Source organism: Acipenser ruthenus, chromosome 33, assembly GCF_902713425.1.
Source record: "Acipenser ruthenus chromosome 33, fAciRut3.2 maternal haplotype, whole genome shotgun sequence".
Classification (NCBI taxonomy): domain Eukaryota; kingdom Metazoa; phylum Chordata; class Actinopteri; order Acipenseriformes; family Acipenseridae; genus Acipenser; species Acipenser ruthenus.
Genome location: NC_081221.1, coordinates 10158705 through 10176286, shown reverse-complemented (window position 1 = coordinate 10176286; position 17582 = coordinate 10158705). Strand labels below are relative to the sequence as shown.

The following is a 17582-nucleotide window of genomic DNA, read 5'->3' as shown; positions in this document are numbered from 1 at the left end:
CAGATTACTTAAATCTGTATTTCGACGAAATTGCGAAATACATAACCAAATAATTATTAAATATTGTCCAAAATGAGACGTGTTTTCTGATACAAATGAAATTGAAATCCAAAATATATCAAATAGAATATTGAAAACATTCTTCAAGTAACTTTTTATTATTATTATTATTATTATTATTATTATTATGAAAACAACAATAAACGTACAGGTGTGGCATTTAAATCTAAATAATAATATACTACAACAGCACACACCTAGTGCTAACTTAATTTACATACAGTAAACTTTTAGACAAAACTGTTAACCCAGAAATAGTTAGTATCATTTACTTCAAAGCTGTATGTGTGATAAACTGTACTTTCAAAGCAAATTATACAGTAAACTGTTCGGTCTTAAAAGTTACAAAAGTCGTTTTTAATTGTGATTCCTACGTTTTTACACGTGTTTTAGTGTTGGTGTTTTAGGGTTATTTGTTATTGTTAAGGTATAGTTTATGGTGTGTAAATGTCAGACAGGCGGGGCTGTCCTTCTTGCGGTGACTCGCCGCTGAGTAAACTCCAAATACCTCCCCGGAGGGAATTAACATTCTAACTTGTGAATGCGTTATTCACCCTCTCCGGGCTGAAGCAGAGGAGTGGACTGTTTTTTTGCGTCTCATATTTTAAAGAGAGCGAGTCGACCCACAACTGAAAAAAAGACGTTTAAGATGTTCAGTAGGACTTTCTGGGTCTTTTCTGTGCTCTTACTCGTTGTTTCTGAAGTTTGGGGTAAGTTTACCAATCTTTTCATCACTGTTTAAGAATTTTCCTGTTTTAATAACACATTGGGGTTGGTGTACCCCGTGTTCACGGTGTTATTGTTTTGTTGTTTAGGTTTGTGATTGCGAGAAGCACACATGTATGTGTTTAAAATTCCAAAGTAGCTCTTGATAACTTTTTGACAGTGTTATGCGCTGTGATAAATCGTAACTGTATTGTGTTAAGCACTGTTATAAGTTTTATTCTATATACTGTAACATTTAGTTGAATGATGTCTGTTTTTAACTTTTTAACAATGAATATGAAAATATATATTCGTTTAATGAATCAAAACTAATACAAAAATAAGTTTAGAAAAATAGTTTATCTTGCTTGGTGCAAAATCAGAACATTTATTAATACGTCTGATATATATATATATATATATATATATATATATATATATATATATATATATATATATATATATATATATATATATATAGACACATACACACACACACACACACACACACACACACACACACACACACACACACACACACAGGTAGTGGACAAAAAAATGGAAACACCTGGGTATATTGAAAGCAGGGGCTTCCACACAGGTGTGGCTCATGCGTTAATTTTTAGCAAATAACGTCCCAGCATGCTTAGGGTGATGTATAAAAATGCTGGACAGCCCTGGTTGCCTATAATCATGGCTAGCATGGCTGCAAGAGGAGACCTCAGTGACTTTGAAAGAGGGGTGATTGTTGGGGCGCGCTTGGCAGGAGCTTCAGTGACCAAGACCAAGGTGTCTAAGGTGATGTCGGCATGGAACTCTGAGGGAAAGACTTCATCAGCAAAGGGCAACAGTGGGTGGAAGCGCATACTCCAGGATCGTGATATCCGTGCATTAATTTGAAGTGCAAGGTAAAACGGGCGAGCAGCTGCAGATCAACTGACTGCAAATTTCAACCTGGGGCGCGAGCAGCCAGTTTCATCAAAAACGGTCCGCCGAGAACTCCACAGAGCAGGATACCATAGTGGGCCAACGCCCTATTAAGTGACTTTACTATGGTGTTTCCATTTTTTTGTCCACTACTGTATATATATACATATACATATATATATATATATATATATATATATATATATATATATATATAAAATTCTACCCAGCCACAGAAAAAAAACAATTTAAAGTAAACCGCTTGCTTAAAATACCCCTTAGTGTTCTTAAACAGTAGCCTATTAATTAATAAAATTAGTTTAATGATTGGTTATTTGGACCTGAAGTCATGTGTGTTATTTTAAGTGATATAACAGGGATGTAAAATGCCTAAACTACTTTTATTTTTGTATTTTTGTGGTGATTTTGATTGGTAATAACAGTGTATGTGAATCAGAATCTATCTGTATAATCAGACCAGTGGCCTCACTCACAGCAACACTTTGTATACAATGATAATCTCCCAGATTTGTTTTTATCGTTATTTCATCTATGAAATCATAAATATTGCCAGACGACAATGGAATCGTTTTATTTTTGGATACATTATATCACAGGCTGCAGAACTGCGGGGGCAGGGGGGGGGGACTCCCCCCTCTCCCCTCCCCCCCATGAAAATGGTGGAGGAGGGCAGAAATATGTTTTCTGAGTCTCTTTAAGGCATGGCAGAAGTATGTCTGTATATTAAAAAATGGATCGGATTTATGGATTTATTTATTTGTATTTATTTATTGCATTTATATAGCACTTTTTATACAAAGGTATCGCAAAGCACTGTACAGTACATAGCAGAAAAAACACAATATATTTGTATAGCATGCCACACATACAACTGCCACAGTCAGACCATTTAAATAACAGTATACATATAATACAAAAGCAGCAATTTTAAAGTTACATTAAAAACCACTAAGATAAGAAAGCCATTTTATAAAAGTGCGTTTTTAGTCTTGACTTGAAAACTGTAATGGTCCCAGCTTCCCTGACAAATGATGGCAGAGCATTCCATAATTTAGGCGCTCTACCTCCCATGTTGCTTTTGTTGACCCTAGGAATAACCAGCAGCCCTGCATCCTGTGATCTCAGAGTGCGGTTTGGAAGATACAGGGTCAGTAACTCCAGCAAATAACTAGGTGCTAATCCATTCAGGGCCTTGTAAGTTAACTTGTCAGACTTGTGAATGTTCTGCTCAGGCTTTACATCAGTATTAATTCTTTTTTGATCTGCCTTTGATATTGTAGACCATTCCATTCTACTGAATCGTCTTGAAAACAGGCCTTGTCCTATCCTGGTTCAAATCTTATCTTTCTAATAGGTTTCAGTTCGTCTCTATTGGGGAGGTAAAATCAGCATTATCTGAAGTTGTCTGTCGTGTGCCACAGGGCTACATTCTAGGTCCCTTGCTGTTTTCATTATATATGCTACCATTATTATCTAAGAAAGGTAGGCTAGAGATTGGCCTATAGTTATTGAGGACTTTAGGGTCCAAATTGTGTTTCTTAAGCATAGGCTTTACCACAGCTACCTTAAATGGCACATAAGGATCTTTTTATTTTATTGTGTTACATGTTCCCATGTGTTGCTACAACTGTTTACGTAAGGTGTGTGTATTGTTTTGATTTTTTTTACATTTTGACCACTTTTTTAAACTTTCAAATTGCATTCTCTGCCTCAAGATGGCCTCCCATGTACCTGCATGGACCTCTCAGAACTACATTTCCCATCATCCTCCTGCTCACTGGTAAATCCATCTCAGTTACATATGTGACAAGGTTAAAACTTCAAAAGATGAATAACCTTCATCAATTCCTGTTTGATTCTAAGTCCACTATGGAAAACATTAGCAAGTCCACCTCCCCACCCAGTAGAGCGAGCTTTCTGGAAAAAAGAATAGTTAGGTGGAGAAGCCTCAATCAGCCATGTTTCAGTTAAAGAGAGAATATCAATGTTGTAATCCTGAATAAAATCACTAATTAACAGAGCCGTATTAGACAGAGACCTGACATTAAATAAACCTAGTCGTAAATTGGTCCAATCAAGAGCATGTGATTGAGCAGGAGTAATAGGAATTTGACGAAGGTCACTGTAGCGCACACCTCTGTGTTTACTCAGCGATACTTTAACCTGAATTTGACATGCCTCTTTAGATTCCCGTCCCCAGTTCCTCATTTAAATACTTGCTAGGTGGTGTTCGATGTTATCATCTAGCCTGCTTGCCCCTGACCTATTTAGGTGCAGTCCATCTTTCCTATAATATTTATTTTCCAAAAGCAATCCCAGTTGTTAATAAATCCCAGCCCTTCTTGCACACACCAATCAGCCAGCCAAGTATTTAAGGCCCTAATTCTACTGAATACTTCATCCCCACCACCAACAACAGGTAGGAGACCTGAGAGAATTATTCTGCATCCTAACCGTTTCAGTTGTCTTGTTAAGGATTTAAAATCCTCTTTCAGAATCTCAGATTCCCTGTTCCTTATGTCATTTGTACCAGCATGTACAATGACCACAGGACTCTTTTCTGTGATTTTAATAATCTGTGCACTCGTGATTCAATACCCTTTACTTTTGCTCCAGGGAGGCAGGTAACAACCCTATTTACGGGATCTTTACAGCTAAAATCACTGTCGACATAGCATATAATTGAATCACCTACTAATAACACCGTACCCCTGTTTTCGTCCAGCACTAGGTCGTTTTCTGCTTGATGAAAACAAAACTCTGTTCTAGTACACACCCTCTGAATAGGCTTGCCAACTGGACCCATAATTCTGAGACACTAAGACAGGTCAGGTTTTTTAACCTCTAAACTACAAATGAATCGATTTTAAATCAACAAGTGAGTGTGAATTGCATGAGCGGCTTCCATAAATGTGTTTAATTGTTTAATTGTGGTGGTGATTCTATCCAGAGAGCATCATACAACATGTGTTAAAAATTGTATTTGCTTGAAATTTTATATGGTAAACAATAGCTATCAAAATTGTGCAATTCCATCGCTATAGAGAATTTCGCACTCACCCGCACTCTTTCTATTTATTTAATATTTCTTCCTGCCTCTCACTGTCCCGCGCCAATCAGACAAATACAGCAAATTAGTACGCACACAGGAAGTAATTCCCACCCCCAGACAGGTGTGCTCTTTTAGTAACAAGTTAGCAGAACAATTCAATTCCTTTAGCGACATCTCACGTAGTTCACACTCACTCACTCATGTTCAATAAAATCAATTCATTTGCGGTTAGAGAGGCAAGTTGAAAAATCTGACCTGTCTTAAATACCCCTTTTATACTGACACACGGGTCGGGTGCTTTTACAATGGCAATATACCCGACCCGAGCTGACCCGTACCGTGACGCTCCAGCCCGATAACATATCTGAATCTGGCTCGGGGCCGAAGCAGGCCGTGGGAGGGGTTATTGACTTTCGTCATCACGCTGGTGCATCTTGACTGTTGCTTCTGTAACCTTATTGCTTTTGCCTTTATTTTATATGTTTAAGTTTCTTTTTTCAGTGTATAGTGTCGTTGAAGTTGTCTAACAGTGGTAAAACTAAAGTATTAGGGATTTGCACTGTATTTTTTTTTGTTGTTGATTTCACTAAATGTAATTATTTGACAGCGAGTCAATGTTTTGATTTAATTTGTGCCCTTCTGTTAAGTATTAAACAGAAATAATCAAACTCCTTTAACTTACATTAGACAAGACCTATGGCTTTAATAACGTTTTATAAATAAGTTAATCGTAAATAAAATAATGCCGAAAACTATTGATCATCTTTGTATGGAGCTATAATAATCAACATATTCAAGCATGACTTCATGGTTATTTTCTTATTATCATTATTATTAATTTTAGGCTAGAAAGTTCATACTGCATGCAAATGAACGACAAAGCATGAGGAAAAAAAGCACATTACCTTTTTTGCCATACCCCTCCTCTCTATTCTCTGCGACTTGGCACGTTCATTTCATGTCATTTGGTACCAGGCTGGCTGGGCTCGGGTGTACCAGTGTAAAAGGGGCAAAAGTGTCCCAGAATTATGGGGACAGTTGACAACCCTACCTCTGAATGCTGTCTGTCAATGTCAGCAGTAAATCTCCGGTTTGAATGATAAGTTGTAGAAATCAAACCGATGTAGACTGATTACTTGAATAACCATTATGAACACACTGTGAACAAGTTACTGAACAAGTTAAATTTTAAAACCTATTGGTAACTTAAATAAAATATAAAATGTTGACTTCAGTGAAGATTAAATGAGTGTGACGCATATCTGATTATTTCATTTGATTTGACATGTATGTAGGTTAGCACGTTGTAACCTGCCCCCTACCACTCAAGCAACCCCCTGCCCTGCACACACACACACACACACACACACACACACACACACACACACACACACACAAAAAAATATGACTTTGTGTGGAAGGGTGGTGGGTAATTCACTGACACACAGGACACAGAGAAATAATTCCGAAACACCGCACAGGTGCCCAGTTTTATTATGAGAGCTTAATTTCTTTTCAACCCGCAGAGGGCGCTGTTGTCTGTGGTCTGCCGTACCAGCTATGGTAGCGACAGAGCCACAACTATACCGGGGCGGTATAGGGTACAGAGTTTCAAACAAAACACTAATCAAAAGGCGAAAGGAACAGGGAAAACAAAACACAGTAAACAAAACTACAAATAAAAAGTGCTGCGCTCGGCAGCTTCACCCCAACCGTCGCTACCCGCACGGCCCGGGTCTCCGTCCTACACTAGCGGCTCCCTCAGCCTGCTATACACTCTTTACCGGGGCTGCCCAAGAGTTTCCCTGCTAATTCTTTTACTTATTTGTTTATTTATTTTTCTTGTTGGGATTTTCGTCCCGGCTGATTTTCTTCCAGCGCTTCCGCACACCTTTTACGTCTCGGAGGGCAGACCTGAGGGAACAGCAGAATGTTAACTTATAGGGCCAGCAATTCCCCCAAGACCCGCCTCTCAGCCACTCAGAGAGAAGGAAAGCCCGCACACCCACTCTCCCACCTCTCCGTGTCATTGCCATGACTGACAGGCGGATATTGACGAGCTGCTGCCCTCTCCCTGCAGCACTATGAACACGTCAGAAGAGTCAGCACAGGTCTCCCCCTGTTACACTTGGGTTTGAGGAACTGTATAGGGAGATGATGATGATGGTAGATCATTCATGGAAGATTTGATTTTGCAGGATCAAGGCAGGATATTGACAGCAATCTATCTCGAATGTTGAACTATTTGAAGACGGTACTCCTGTTAGTTTTGTTTTTCATCTAGAGGGATATTTCATAGATTCTTTCATTGGAGTTTGTTAGCGCACAAGTTGGGGGAATAACACAGCAGTAAAAGACAAACACTTGTCAGTTTATTCAGGGAACACAAAAAAGATACAATGTCAGTGTTATATTGCAATAACGGACGCAAAACAGTGTTTGTAGTCTTAAACACGTTGCTGGTTTATTCTGGCTGTTTACAGTATCCTCTCTACCATCAGTCGCCCGTCACATCCGTTTTCCCAACCACTCTCACTTACCACATCCCTGCAAGCACGACACACATTCACAACATCCGGCAACACGTAACCTAGCAACCACACAGCATTGACTGACTTCCAAAACACAACAAAACAAAGCAGGAAACAGAACATCAAACAAACATAACATTTTCCCCCCTTTCCCACCAAGTTCAGGTGTGGAATGAAGTCTCAAAGTCCCGTAAATGCAGAGGACGTTGGCGGACTCTTGGAGGATGTTGCACTGGTCCTGCTGGTTCAGGACCTGCTATGACAGTATCATCGCTGACCCTGACGGGACAGAAGGAGGCTCCCAGCTGGCTGAATGACTGGGTCTCTGACTGGGTTTCAGGTGACAGTACTTTCCTCATCCTACTGGCGTGCCACCGGGAGCCATCCTGGAGCAGATAGGTTGCTGGTCCCAGCTGTCGGCTAACACAAAGTGGTGGAGACCAGAAGGATTGCAACTTGTTACCTCTGTGAGGCCGCTTAACTCGAACCCAATCACGAGGATGTATTGTAGGTGGCTTTGTCCTGTGCCTTTTGTCGAACCTCTGTTTCATTCGCTGTTGGCTCCGTTGGACGACAGTGCGTGCAGTAGATGGAGTAGGAACAGTCCCCGGGGGTCGTAGCCTGTCCAATGGAAGTTGCAATTCACGTCCTGTCATCAACCGTGCTGGTGAGACCCCTGTGGTTGAGTGCTGAGTGGCCCTGTAGTGCATAAGTGTCTGCAGTAAGGCTGTTTGAAAGGCACAGCCTTGAGCTAGATGTGCCCGGATACCATTTTTGAGTGTTTGATTAAATCGTTCCACCCCCCCATTAGATTGGGGGTGGTAGACTGCTGTACGAATGTGTTTGATGCCGTTGATGCTGAGGAAACTAGAGAATTCATCCGAGATGAACTGTGGACCATTATCTGTAGTGATGACCCGTGGCAAACCCCAGCGTGCAATCAGTGTGTCCAGTATGTGGACTATAGTCTGGGAGGTGACCGTCCCAGTGGGGACGACCTCAGGCCATTTAGAATGCAGGTCATAGACAACCACTAAATAACGCTGATGATGGGGAACACCATGTATTTCACCACAAATGTCCAGCTGCAGATGTTCCCAGGGGTGAGATGGCCAGGTAACTGGCTGCAATGGCGGTGGGGCAGGGAGTCCCGACTTGCCACTGACCACACAGGCCATACAGTCTTTGACCAGAATCTCGATATCATGGTCAATGCCGGGCCACCACACCAGGTCCCGGCAGCGTTGTTTAAACTTGACGATGCCCAGGTGACCCTCATGTGCCATATTCAGCACCCGTGCACGTAGAGCACTTGGCACCACTGTGTGGTGGCCTCGTGCCACACAGAAATCATTCCAGCAGGACAGCTCGTCTTTAATCCTGGAAAATTGTTGCAGTTCGCCAGATACCTGCCGTGGCCATCCGTCTGTAATATAGGAACGTAGAGTGCGGAGGGTAGGGTCCTTCTGCGATGCCTGCTGGAGCTCTTGGAGGGACACCATGTCCTGCAGGGGTCCGTGAAGCATCTGAATCAGATCTTGCTCAGTGTCTTCTGATTGGGATCCCTGCTCAAGCGCTACAACTGATCTGGATAAGAGGTCAGCCACTGCATTATCTCGCCCCGGGGTGAACTGGAGCTGAAAATTGTACTGCTGTAGCCGATCTGACCATCTGTACAATCTGAGTGGTCTGCGTCCCGTGCCCGAAGTAGACATCAGAGCTGTGAGTGCTTGGTGATCTGTTCTGAGAGTAAACGCCCGACCATACAGGTACATGTGCCAGCGTTCACATGCCCAGACGCAAGCTAGCGCTTCTCTCTCTCCCACTGAGTATTTTTGTTCTGTGGGGTTCAAAGCACGGGAAGCAAAAGCTATAGGCTTCTCCACACCCTCTTGTATCTGGGATAAAACAGCCCCCACTGCCGTGGCCGATGCGTCACATGTGACCAAAGTGGTGCTAAGGAGATCAAAATGAGCCAGAATAGGGGCTGTGGTGAGCTGGTTTTTAAGCATGCGCACAGCTGCTTGGCAGGCCGGGGTCCAGTCCCAGGGGGCCTCCTTCTTCAGAAGCTGCCGTAGCGGGGAAGTGGTGGCAGAGTACTGTGGCAAGAACCGTAAATAATAAGCTGTCATTCCCAAGAATGAGGCAAGCTGAGAAGCAGATTTAGGCTCAGGAACGCGGTGAATGGCTTCCACATTGGACTGGAGGGGACAAATCCCATGGGCTGAGAGTCTAAAACCCACAAACTCAATCTCGGGCACAGCAAAAAGACATTTGTCACCATTCAGCGTTAGGTTGTTCTGGGTGAGTGTTTGGAACACTTGGAGCAAGCGCTGATCGTGAACTGCAGTGTTGGGACCATGCACCACAATGTCATCTAAGTACAAGGACACACCTGGAATGCCTGCAAAGATAGATGACATAATTTTTTGGAAACAGCTGGGTGCAGAGCTCAGTCCAAACGGCATGCGTGTGTAACGGAAAACCCCAGTGTGTGTGACAAATGCTGTGAGATCCCTGCTGGTTGGAGAAAGGGGAACCTGGAGGTAGCCTTGGCGTAAATCTAATTTACTGAAGACAGTGGAACCGTAGAATTGGGTAGTGAGCTCTTCGGCTGTAGGTAGCGGATATTTGTCAGGGATGATTGCTTTATTTACAGCGCGCAAGTCCACACAAACTCTGATTCCCCCTGATTTTTTTTTCGCTATGACAAGATTGGAGATCCAGGGGGATGCGTTAATTGGCTCTATAATCCCAGCGTCCAGCAGGAGTTGCAGTTCTGTTGAGACCTGGTCCCGCAAGGCAAGTGGGATGCGGCGCAGAGGCTGGATGACCGGTGTCACTGTGGGGTCCACTTTCGGCTGGTGGATGAAGGCAAAGAGAATGCCCAAACCGTCAAAAAGTGCTGGCCATTGTTGCTGCCAGGGAGTGGAGACTTGCAATATTTCTGTGCCACTGTAATCTGTCAGAGAAAATCCAAGGCTGGTAAACAAGTCAAGGCCCATTAAGTTGGCCCCAGTTCTTGTAATGTAGAATGTGAATGTAGGCACATGCCTGGTGCCATAGCGTACCGACAGCTCCAATGTACCCAGAACATCAATTTTGGCATGTCCGTATCCGCTGAGGGCAGTGGAGGAGTGTTGCCGGGGCAGGCTGGAAAAATACTGCCTGTATGTGTCAACATTTAAGAGAGAAACCTTAGCCCCAGTGTCCAAGAGCAGAGGAATGCACTTGTCATTGAGATATATATCACATGTTTTAAAACATGATGGGGTTAAGAGCACAGTATGAATGGTAGCCGGAGCTGAGAACGAGGTCTGGGGCTGATCAGATGCTGAAACTGAGGTGGAGCGACACCACCTGGCAAAGTGATTCAATTTGCTGCAATTCCTGCACCGTTGGCCCCGGGCAGGGCAGTCAGTGGCTCTAGACTCGTGCCTGGTGGACCCACAGTTCCCACAACGTGGCCTGGAACGTGCAGGGCGGTGCTGCGCTTGTTGAACTGCGAGGGCTGAAGTGTCTAATGGGTTAAGAGGCTGCAGCATTTTCTGAACTGCACAGTCTGTAGCTGTAGTAGGTGAGGATGTCTCTGTCAGTTTCTGTGCAGTGATAAAAGCTGCTTCTACTTGGGTGGCAATTTTTTGTGCTTGAGTTAATGTTAAATCATCAGCCTCCAATAATAACCTCTCTCTCACTTGTGTACTGGAAGTCTTTTCAATAAGCTGGTCTCTAAGCATCTCATCGTGCAGTGCACCGAATTTACAAGGCAGCGCTAATTCTCTTAATGCAGATATATACTGAAGTATGGACTCACCAGGCCGTTGGCTCCGTTGTCGGAATTTAAACCGGCGGATGAGGACGCTCTGAGCGGCTCCGAAATGTGCAGCGAGAACCCCGACTGCTTCATCAAAAGTCGAGGCAGGACCCAGTGTCAGGAAAACGCGCTGTCCCTCTGTGCCCAGACAGTGTATCAGTATAGCACGCTTACGCGGGTTGGCCACGTCTTCCAAGCCCATAGCAAGCAGGTATGTATTAAACGAGTCCAACCAGCGAGCCCACGGAACCGGCGGTTCGCCAGGCAGAGCCAAAAAAGGAGGCGGTGGAGTAAACGAAAATTCCGCCATCTTCGTCGCCAATGTTATATTGCAATAACGGACGCAAAACAGTGTTTGTAGTCTTAAACACGTTGCTGGTTTATTCTGGCTGTTTACAGTATCCTCTCTACCATCAGTCGCCCGTCACATCCGTTTTCCCAACCACTCTCACTTACCACATCCCTGCAAGCACGACACACATTCACAACATCCGGCAACACGTAACCTAGCAACCACACAGCATTGACTGACTTCCAAAACACAACAAAACAAAGCAGGAAACAGAACATCAAACAAACATAACAGTCAGAAAATACATAGCTGAAAGGACAGTGTTTTAAAGTAAGTAGGCTTCCATTTAGATGTACTATACTTGCCAAAATAGACGACACATGGACTGTAATAAAGTGTATACTTTTAAATCCAGTATGCATTGTACTAGCATTATGTAAAATTCCCCATTAACGACCCAACAGCAAAATTAAATCAAAAAGTTACCCTGTGCACAGAACTGCGTAAAATGTAAAAGGCAATGCAATTTAGCAAACGATTGAAAAATAAAAATAAAAAACACCAGAATCCAGAATTAAAACAGTATCCAAAATCAGTATTCACAATTGCAAAATATCGTGCTAGATAAGGCCCTAATGTCACAGTTCACTTGCAAATGAAAATTTACAAAATCAACTAAAGATCACAGATTAAAAAAAAAAAAAAATCATCACAGTATCCAAAACTGTTTATTGATAAACTTTTACATTACCGTAGCTTTTCTCTTTCACTTTGTTTTTTGGAGGAAGCGCTGTGTAACTGCACAATAATACAGACAGACTGATTTACCATGCCAGAAAAAAAACAGCGGGCTGTGCCGGTTAAACAAGTACATTGTAACATTGAAGGATGGGCTTTGTATCAGAAAACTGTTGACGGATAAACAAGTATATTGTAACATTGAAGAGATGGGCTTTGTATCAGAATACTGGTGACGGAGTTGGAAATCATGTGTGACGGGCATTCATTTGTTACATATTTATAATGGGCATTGATTTTATTCTGAATACAAGGGGGGAAAAACACGACTGACGTGTATCTGGGTATCCGAGTGCTGACTGCAGTACTCCTGGTTAGAGCAACTGAATCAACTTTGATATCTTTCACTTCCCCAAAATACCAGATCATGGCAATAATTCACAGTATCCGCAACACATTTTCTTGTACAGTCGAATACCCAAGCCTGATCAAGGACTTCATTTTGTTCAGCAGGGTTTTTATTTTTCTGTACAAACGTGGGTGGCTCATGACAATTTGAAAAATATACTCATTATCATACCAAATCACACTTCCAACAAAACACTTTTTAAAAATAGATCTAAGATTTTATTCTTAATACAAGGGCGGTAAAACGTGACCTACGTGTATCTGGGTAACGGATATCCGAGTGCTGACTGTATGTCTATGTTAACACAACCAAAAAACATAAATACTATAACCAATACTGTAATTTTTCGGTAAAATTCAGAATAAACCGGAAACACAGAACACTAAACATAAAAGACAAGACAACAATGCCAGAGGGTTTGCAATTAAGTGACTAACATTGATGCCTGCAGACCCCAGGTGCAGAACAGCCATTGCTGCTCTCAGAACCACATCCTGTTGAAATCTTGTCAGCTCTATTACTAAAAGCAACTGACATATCATAATGCTCTGAAAATGCTATGATATATAATGAGTGATAGTGTTAAAATGCACTACACATCATTCTAAAACCTCAGACCAACACCATCCCATTGTTTCTCCCTAATTAATTAAGGCCCTCCAGCTAGGAATAACTCACTTACTGTATTTACAACCTGAGTAGAAACACTTACTTCTGAAGTGACGAGCAGTGACTGTAATACGAGCAGTGTGCTTGCCTTGATAGAAATCTTTTCACTGTCATGCCTCTGTCTCGGTTTCATTGTATAAATAAACTAAAATGGGAAATTACTAAAGAACATAACATGTACAAACACAAAGAAGCCATGTGGCCCATCTAAGCTCATCTGGTTCCATAGCTGATTGGTCTCAGAACACTGTCAAGTTGGATGTTAAAGAATCTAAGTGATTCTGCCTCAACAACATGACTCAGCTACCCTGGATAAGAATGCTAGGAATGTGAAGGAAGCTGAGACCTGGGATTGGACAGGCAATTATTGGTGAAACCAGGCCAGACCTGGTAGCTCCTCCGTAAGAGAGGTGGAGGGTGTAGCAGTACTTGTGACTCCTTAGTATACAGCTACAGGTATACAGGTGTTGTATGTATTAAATGTTTTCTTTAAACTTTTTGTTTGTTGTCAATAAAAGTTTGCTGTCAAGCACGTGAACAGCACTTTGCTGTTTGTGTTTCCTGCCTGACCATGGCCACTCGGTCCACCCTTTCACACTATGTCAACTCCTTTTAAGATTTTGTTATAAGCTAAAAAGATTCAGTTGTTTCAGCCTTTCTTCATAGCTCAGTCCTTCAAGCCCTGGGATTAGTTAGTTGCTCTTCATGACAAAACGTTTGCATATTTAGTGATAATAAAAAACAATTGGTAATAACAGTGTATGTGAATCAGAATCTATCTGTATAATCAGACCAGTGGCCTCACTCACAGCATCACTTTGTATACAATGATAATCTCCCAGATTTGTTTTTATCGTTATTTCGTCTATGAAAATTCTGATCATGGGCAAATCATAAATATTACCAGAACACAACTGTGAATCATTTTATTATTATTATTATTATTATTATTATTATTATTTTTTATTTTATTTGTGTAGGTGACATTTTTAAGCAAGTTGCCTAGAGCCACAGGTGTCTGGAATATCGCTGTTTCTTAATTAATGTATCTTTCTTGTGTATTATTTTCTGTTACAGCTATCACATCCTGGTGACTTTTTAAACTCAGAGGTTTAAAGCACCCCTGTGACCTAAAGCATTACGGTTTCGATTGGATTATTGTTTTTTCAGTAGGCTTTTGTGAAAAAGAAAAATTGAATTGGTATTTACATTTAATCCTTCTAAAAGTTTTTGCACATTAATTTTGCAGTGTTCCCATGCTTTTCCCAGGGTTATACTACGCATTTGCCATGATCCTATGTCTGTCTCTACTCAATTGCTATGCTTTTAGAAATACTGGCTAGGATTGACTTTATCAACTCCTCTTCAGATTGATTCAAAACTGCAGAGCTTTCATAGTCAGCTCGTAATGCTTTTTTTTAGAATCATATTGTGCAGAAGAATTTAACTTCTGTCATGTTCAGGCGCCCCTGAAACCTAATGCACTTCTTCTCAATTACAACCTTCCACTTGCTGTGTCATGACCGTGGATAGCTTGTTGGCCACATTTCTCCTACAATTGCCTCATCACTTTGTACATTACCAGTGGAAACTAGCAATGATAAGCTTCAGACAAGAGACAGGAATGATATGCTCCAGGTGGCCTTGGGCATTCAGCAAGGGAGAGGCTATGTCTGCATTGGTGTTGTGTAAGAGAATAGTTGCAGAAACCGTGTTTGAAATGGTATGCACAAGTTTGTGTTTTTTTTTTATTTTCTCAGAAATCATTGCAGAAAAATGTCAAACCTGTTTCTCAACTTATCCCATCAAGATGGATCAAACTTGGAGCTGTTTATGGTATTTATTAGGAAAGTGAGTTTCTGGGACCATGCCGATTGCATCCAAACCTGCTGTACGTGCAATTACATCGTTAGGTGTGATTTGAAAAACCTATACCCTACTGGGATAAACCACAACTGGATTTTACAGCACTTGGTGGGCGCTAGAAGTTTACCACAGTAAAAGCATAGGAAAGTGTAATAAAGCATAATGAAAGAATGGTAAAGCATAGGCAAGCATCATAAAGCACAGAGGTGTGGTAAAAGGCTTGAATGTATCAACCACTTATATATCAACCACAATTAAGTGGCTGATGCAATATAGGTGGATTCCCCAGTGCTGTAAAAGACTATTATCCAATAAAAGAAATATAATTCAAAATGAAATACAATAATACATTTCACTACTGTATATAATTAATACCATTTAGCAATTAGTACAACAAGCGTGAACCTTTTTCATATTCGGTTGTCCTGAGTGAATATTTTTTGGAGAATATCTTGCATTCATTCAAATCTAATAACCATGAAAGGACCAATGCATTATTACGAGATCACTGAGGTTCATATCTTTCCAGAAAACATTTGCTCTGTATGAACCTTCCTTAGGTCAGAATGTGTCTAGTGTTTTAGATATTACTACTTGATTTGGTAAACTACAGTAAACTGTCACTAATTGATCTTAATCTGTACTGTACATGTCGTGTCTAGTCTTTGTTTTATTTGTTGATACTCATTCTATATAGAGGGTGATGCAAAACACAGGCCATAGCTGTATAGCTTGAGAACTGTTAACAATCTTTCGCACATGTTTTTAGGTCATTTAAAAAAAAAAATCTGTTATTTGCTGGTATCTAGTTATTTAATTATTTTGACATCAACAGATTCAGTAATTCAGTGGCACAGTGCTGTGTTGTGATTTTGGATAATTTGGGACGTTTGTTAATCCAAACTGTATCCCAATTAAAGTGAATGGCACAGACATTTACTCCTCATATAACCGTTGATATTGGCAACAGTGTTAATTAGCTCTTACTAGGTAAACAACAATCTGGTTCTAATGTGAATAAACAGAAGTCTACATGCCCTATTTCATTTCCCAGGTACAAGCCCATGCAGCAGAGCCCTCTGGCTACAGAGGCAGCAGGCTATAGCTTGCACTGGCCATTCTGTTTATTCTCCTAAAATGAGGTTTTAGTGTTTATCCTCCTCCAGTACTCTGTGGCATACAGCCCCCAATCAAGGCTGATCTGCGCCTTTGAAATAATGGACCTAGACACAGAAACTGCAGCTCAGCGCTCTCGCGCACTTTTGTTTTCAAACAAAAACAAGTAAAGAGGTTGATTGACAATTAATCATCCAATCGCCACCTGGCCACATTCAAAACTTTTCCCATTCTTCAATCCAAACATTCCACACTTTTCCAATCACACAATCAAACAATTAAGCAAATAACAATCATACAATGTGGCTGTGCAAATGGTGGCCATCTTGACTCAAGGCTGTTACTTCACCAAGATGGCCACCAGCCACCAAACTCTCACACAGATAAGAACATAAGAACATAAGAACGTTTACAAACGAGAGGAGGCCATTCAGCCCATATTGCTCATTTGGTTGTTAGTAACTTATTGATCCCAGAATCACATCAAGCAGCTTCTTGAAGGATCCCAGGGTGTCAGCTTCAACAACATTACTGGGGAATTGGTTCCAGACCCTCACAATTCTCTGTGTGAAAATGTGCCTCCTATTTTCTGTTCTAAATGCCCCTTTATCTAATCTCCATTTGTGACCCCTGGTCCTTGTTTCTTTTTTCAGGTCAAAAAAGAACACACACACACACACACACACACACACACCCCATGTGCAGTCTCTGCTTTGCCACATGCTCACTGATGGACAAGCACTGAATATTAGAGGACACAGGAACAGCACTGGGAATATCTGTGGCAAACTTCTGGCTGTCACACATGGAGTTGTGATTATCATAACTTTTATAAGGGCGTTGTATTGGCTTGCTTGCTCAGTTCTAAAGTTCAAGTCTCGTTTGACATGATAAAACTTGATCTAAACCAACGATTCGATCTAAAGTGTGATACCCCATTTAAGCTCTGCAATCAAACTCAATCTTGAATGACGTTTAGATGTTTACTGCTTGTTTATTTATAGTGTGGTATGAGACAACAAAACAAGATAAAAACAAAGTCAAACTTACCGTAACTAACTGAAATGTTAGTTACGGTAATTCCTTTAAGGAATTAATTCTCTCACATGTTTTTGATCTCATAATGCCAATACTGTCCTTTGTTTATATGGCATGACATGGTCTTTAACTTTGTATCTAGCAACTGTCCCAACTTTGTTATGGGCCCTGATTCTGTAGAGTCCCCTTTATAAATAGATAGGTCACTGAGAGCTGAGTCATGGCACTAGCCCTTTCAAAGCTATTTGTGTGATTTGAGTTGTATGACTCTACTGTCTAGGTACCAGTAAACAAAGGGCTTTGTTCTTTGTGTTTTTGGATTGGTTGGCTGGGGGTTGCTTTTA

The 17582-nt window shown here is 41.3% G+C and overlaps 1 protein-coding gene across 1 annotated transcript in view; it reads left to right on the top strand.

The window, feature by feature from the left end:
• The first annotated feature begins 602 nt into the window (after positions 1-602).
• Positions 603-17582, top strand: part of LOC117433491 (integrin beta-3-like) — a 70968-nt gene continuing 53988 nt past the window's right edge. Inside the window, exon 1 of the mRNA XM_034055792.3 lies at positions 603-770. Within this exon, the coding sequence (XP_033911683.3) occupies positions 710-770 (61 nt within the window). The 5' untranslated portion in view covers positions 603-709. The remainder of the gene's footprint in view (positions 771-17582) is intronic.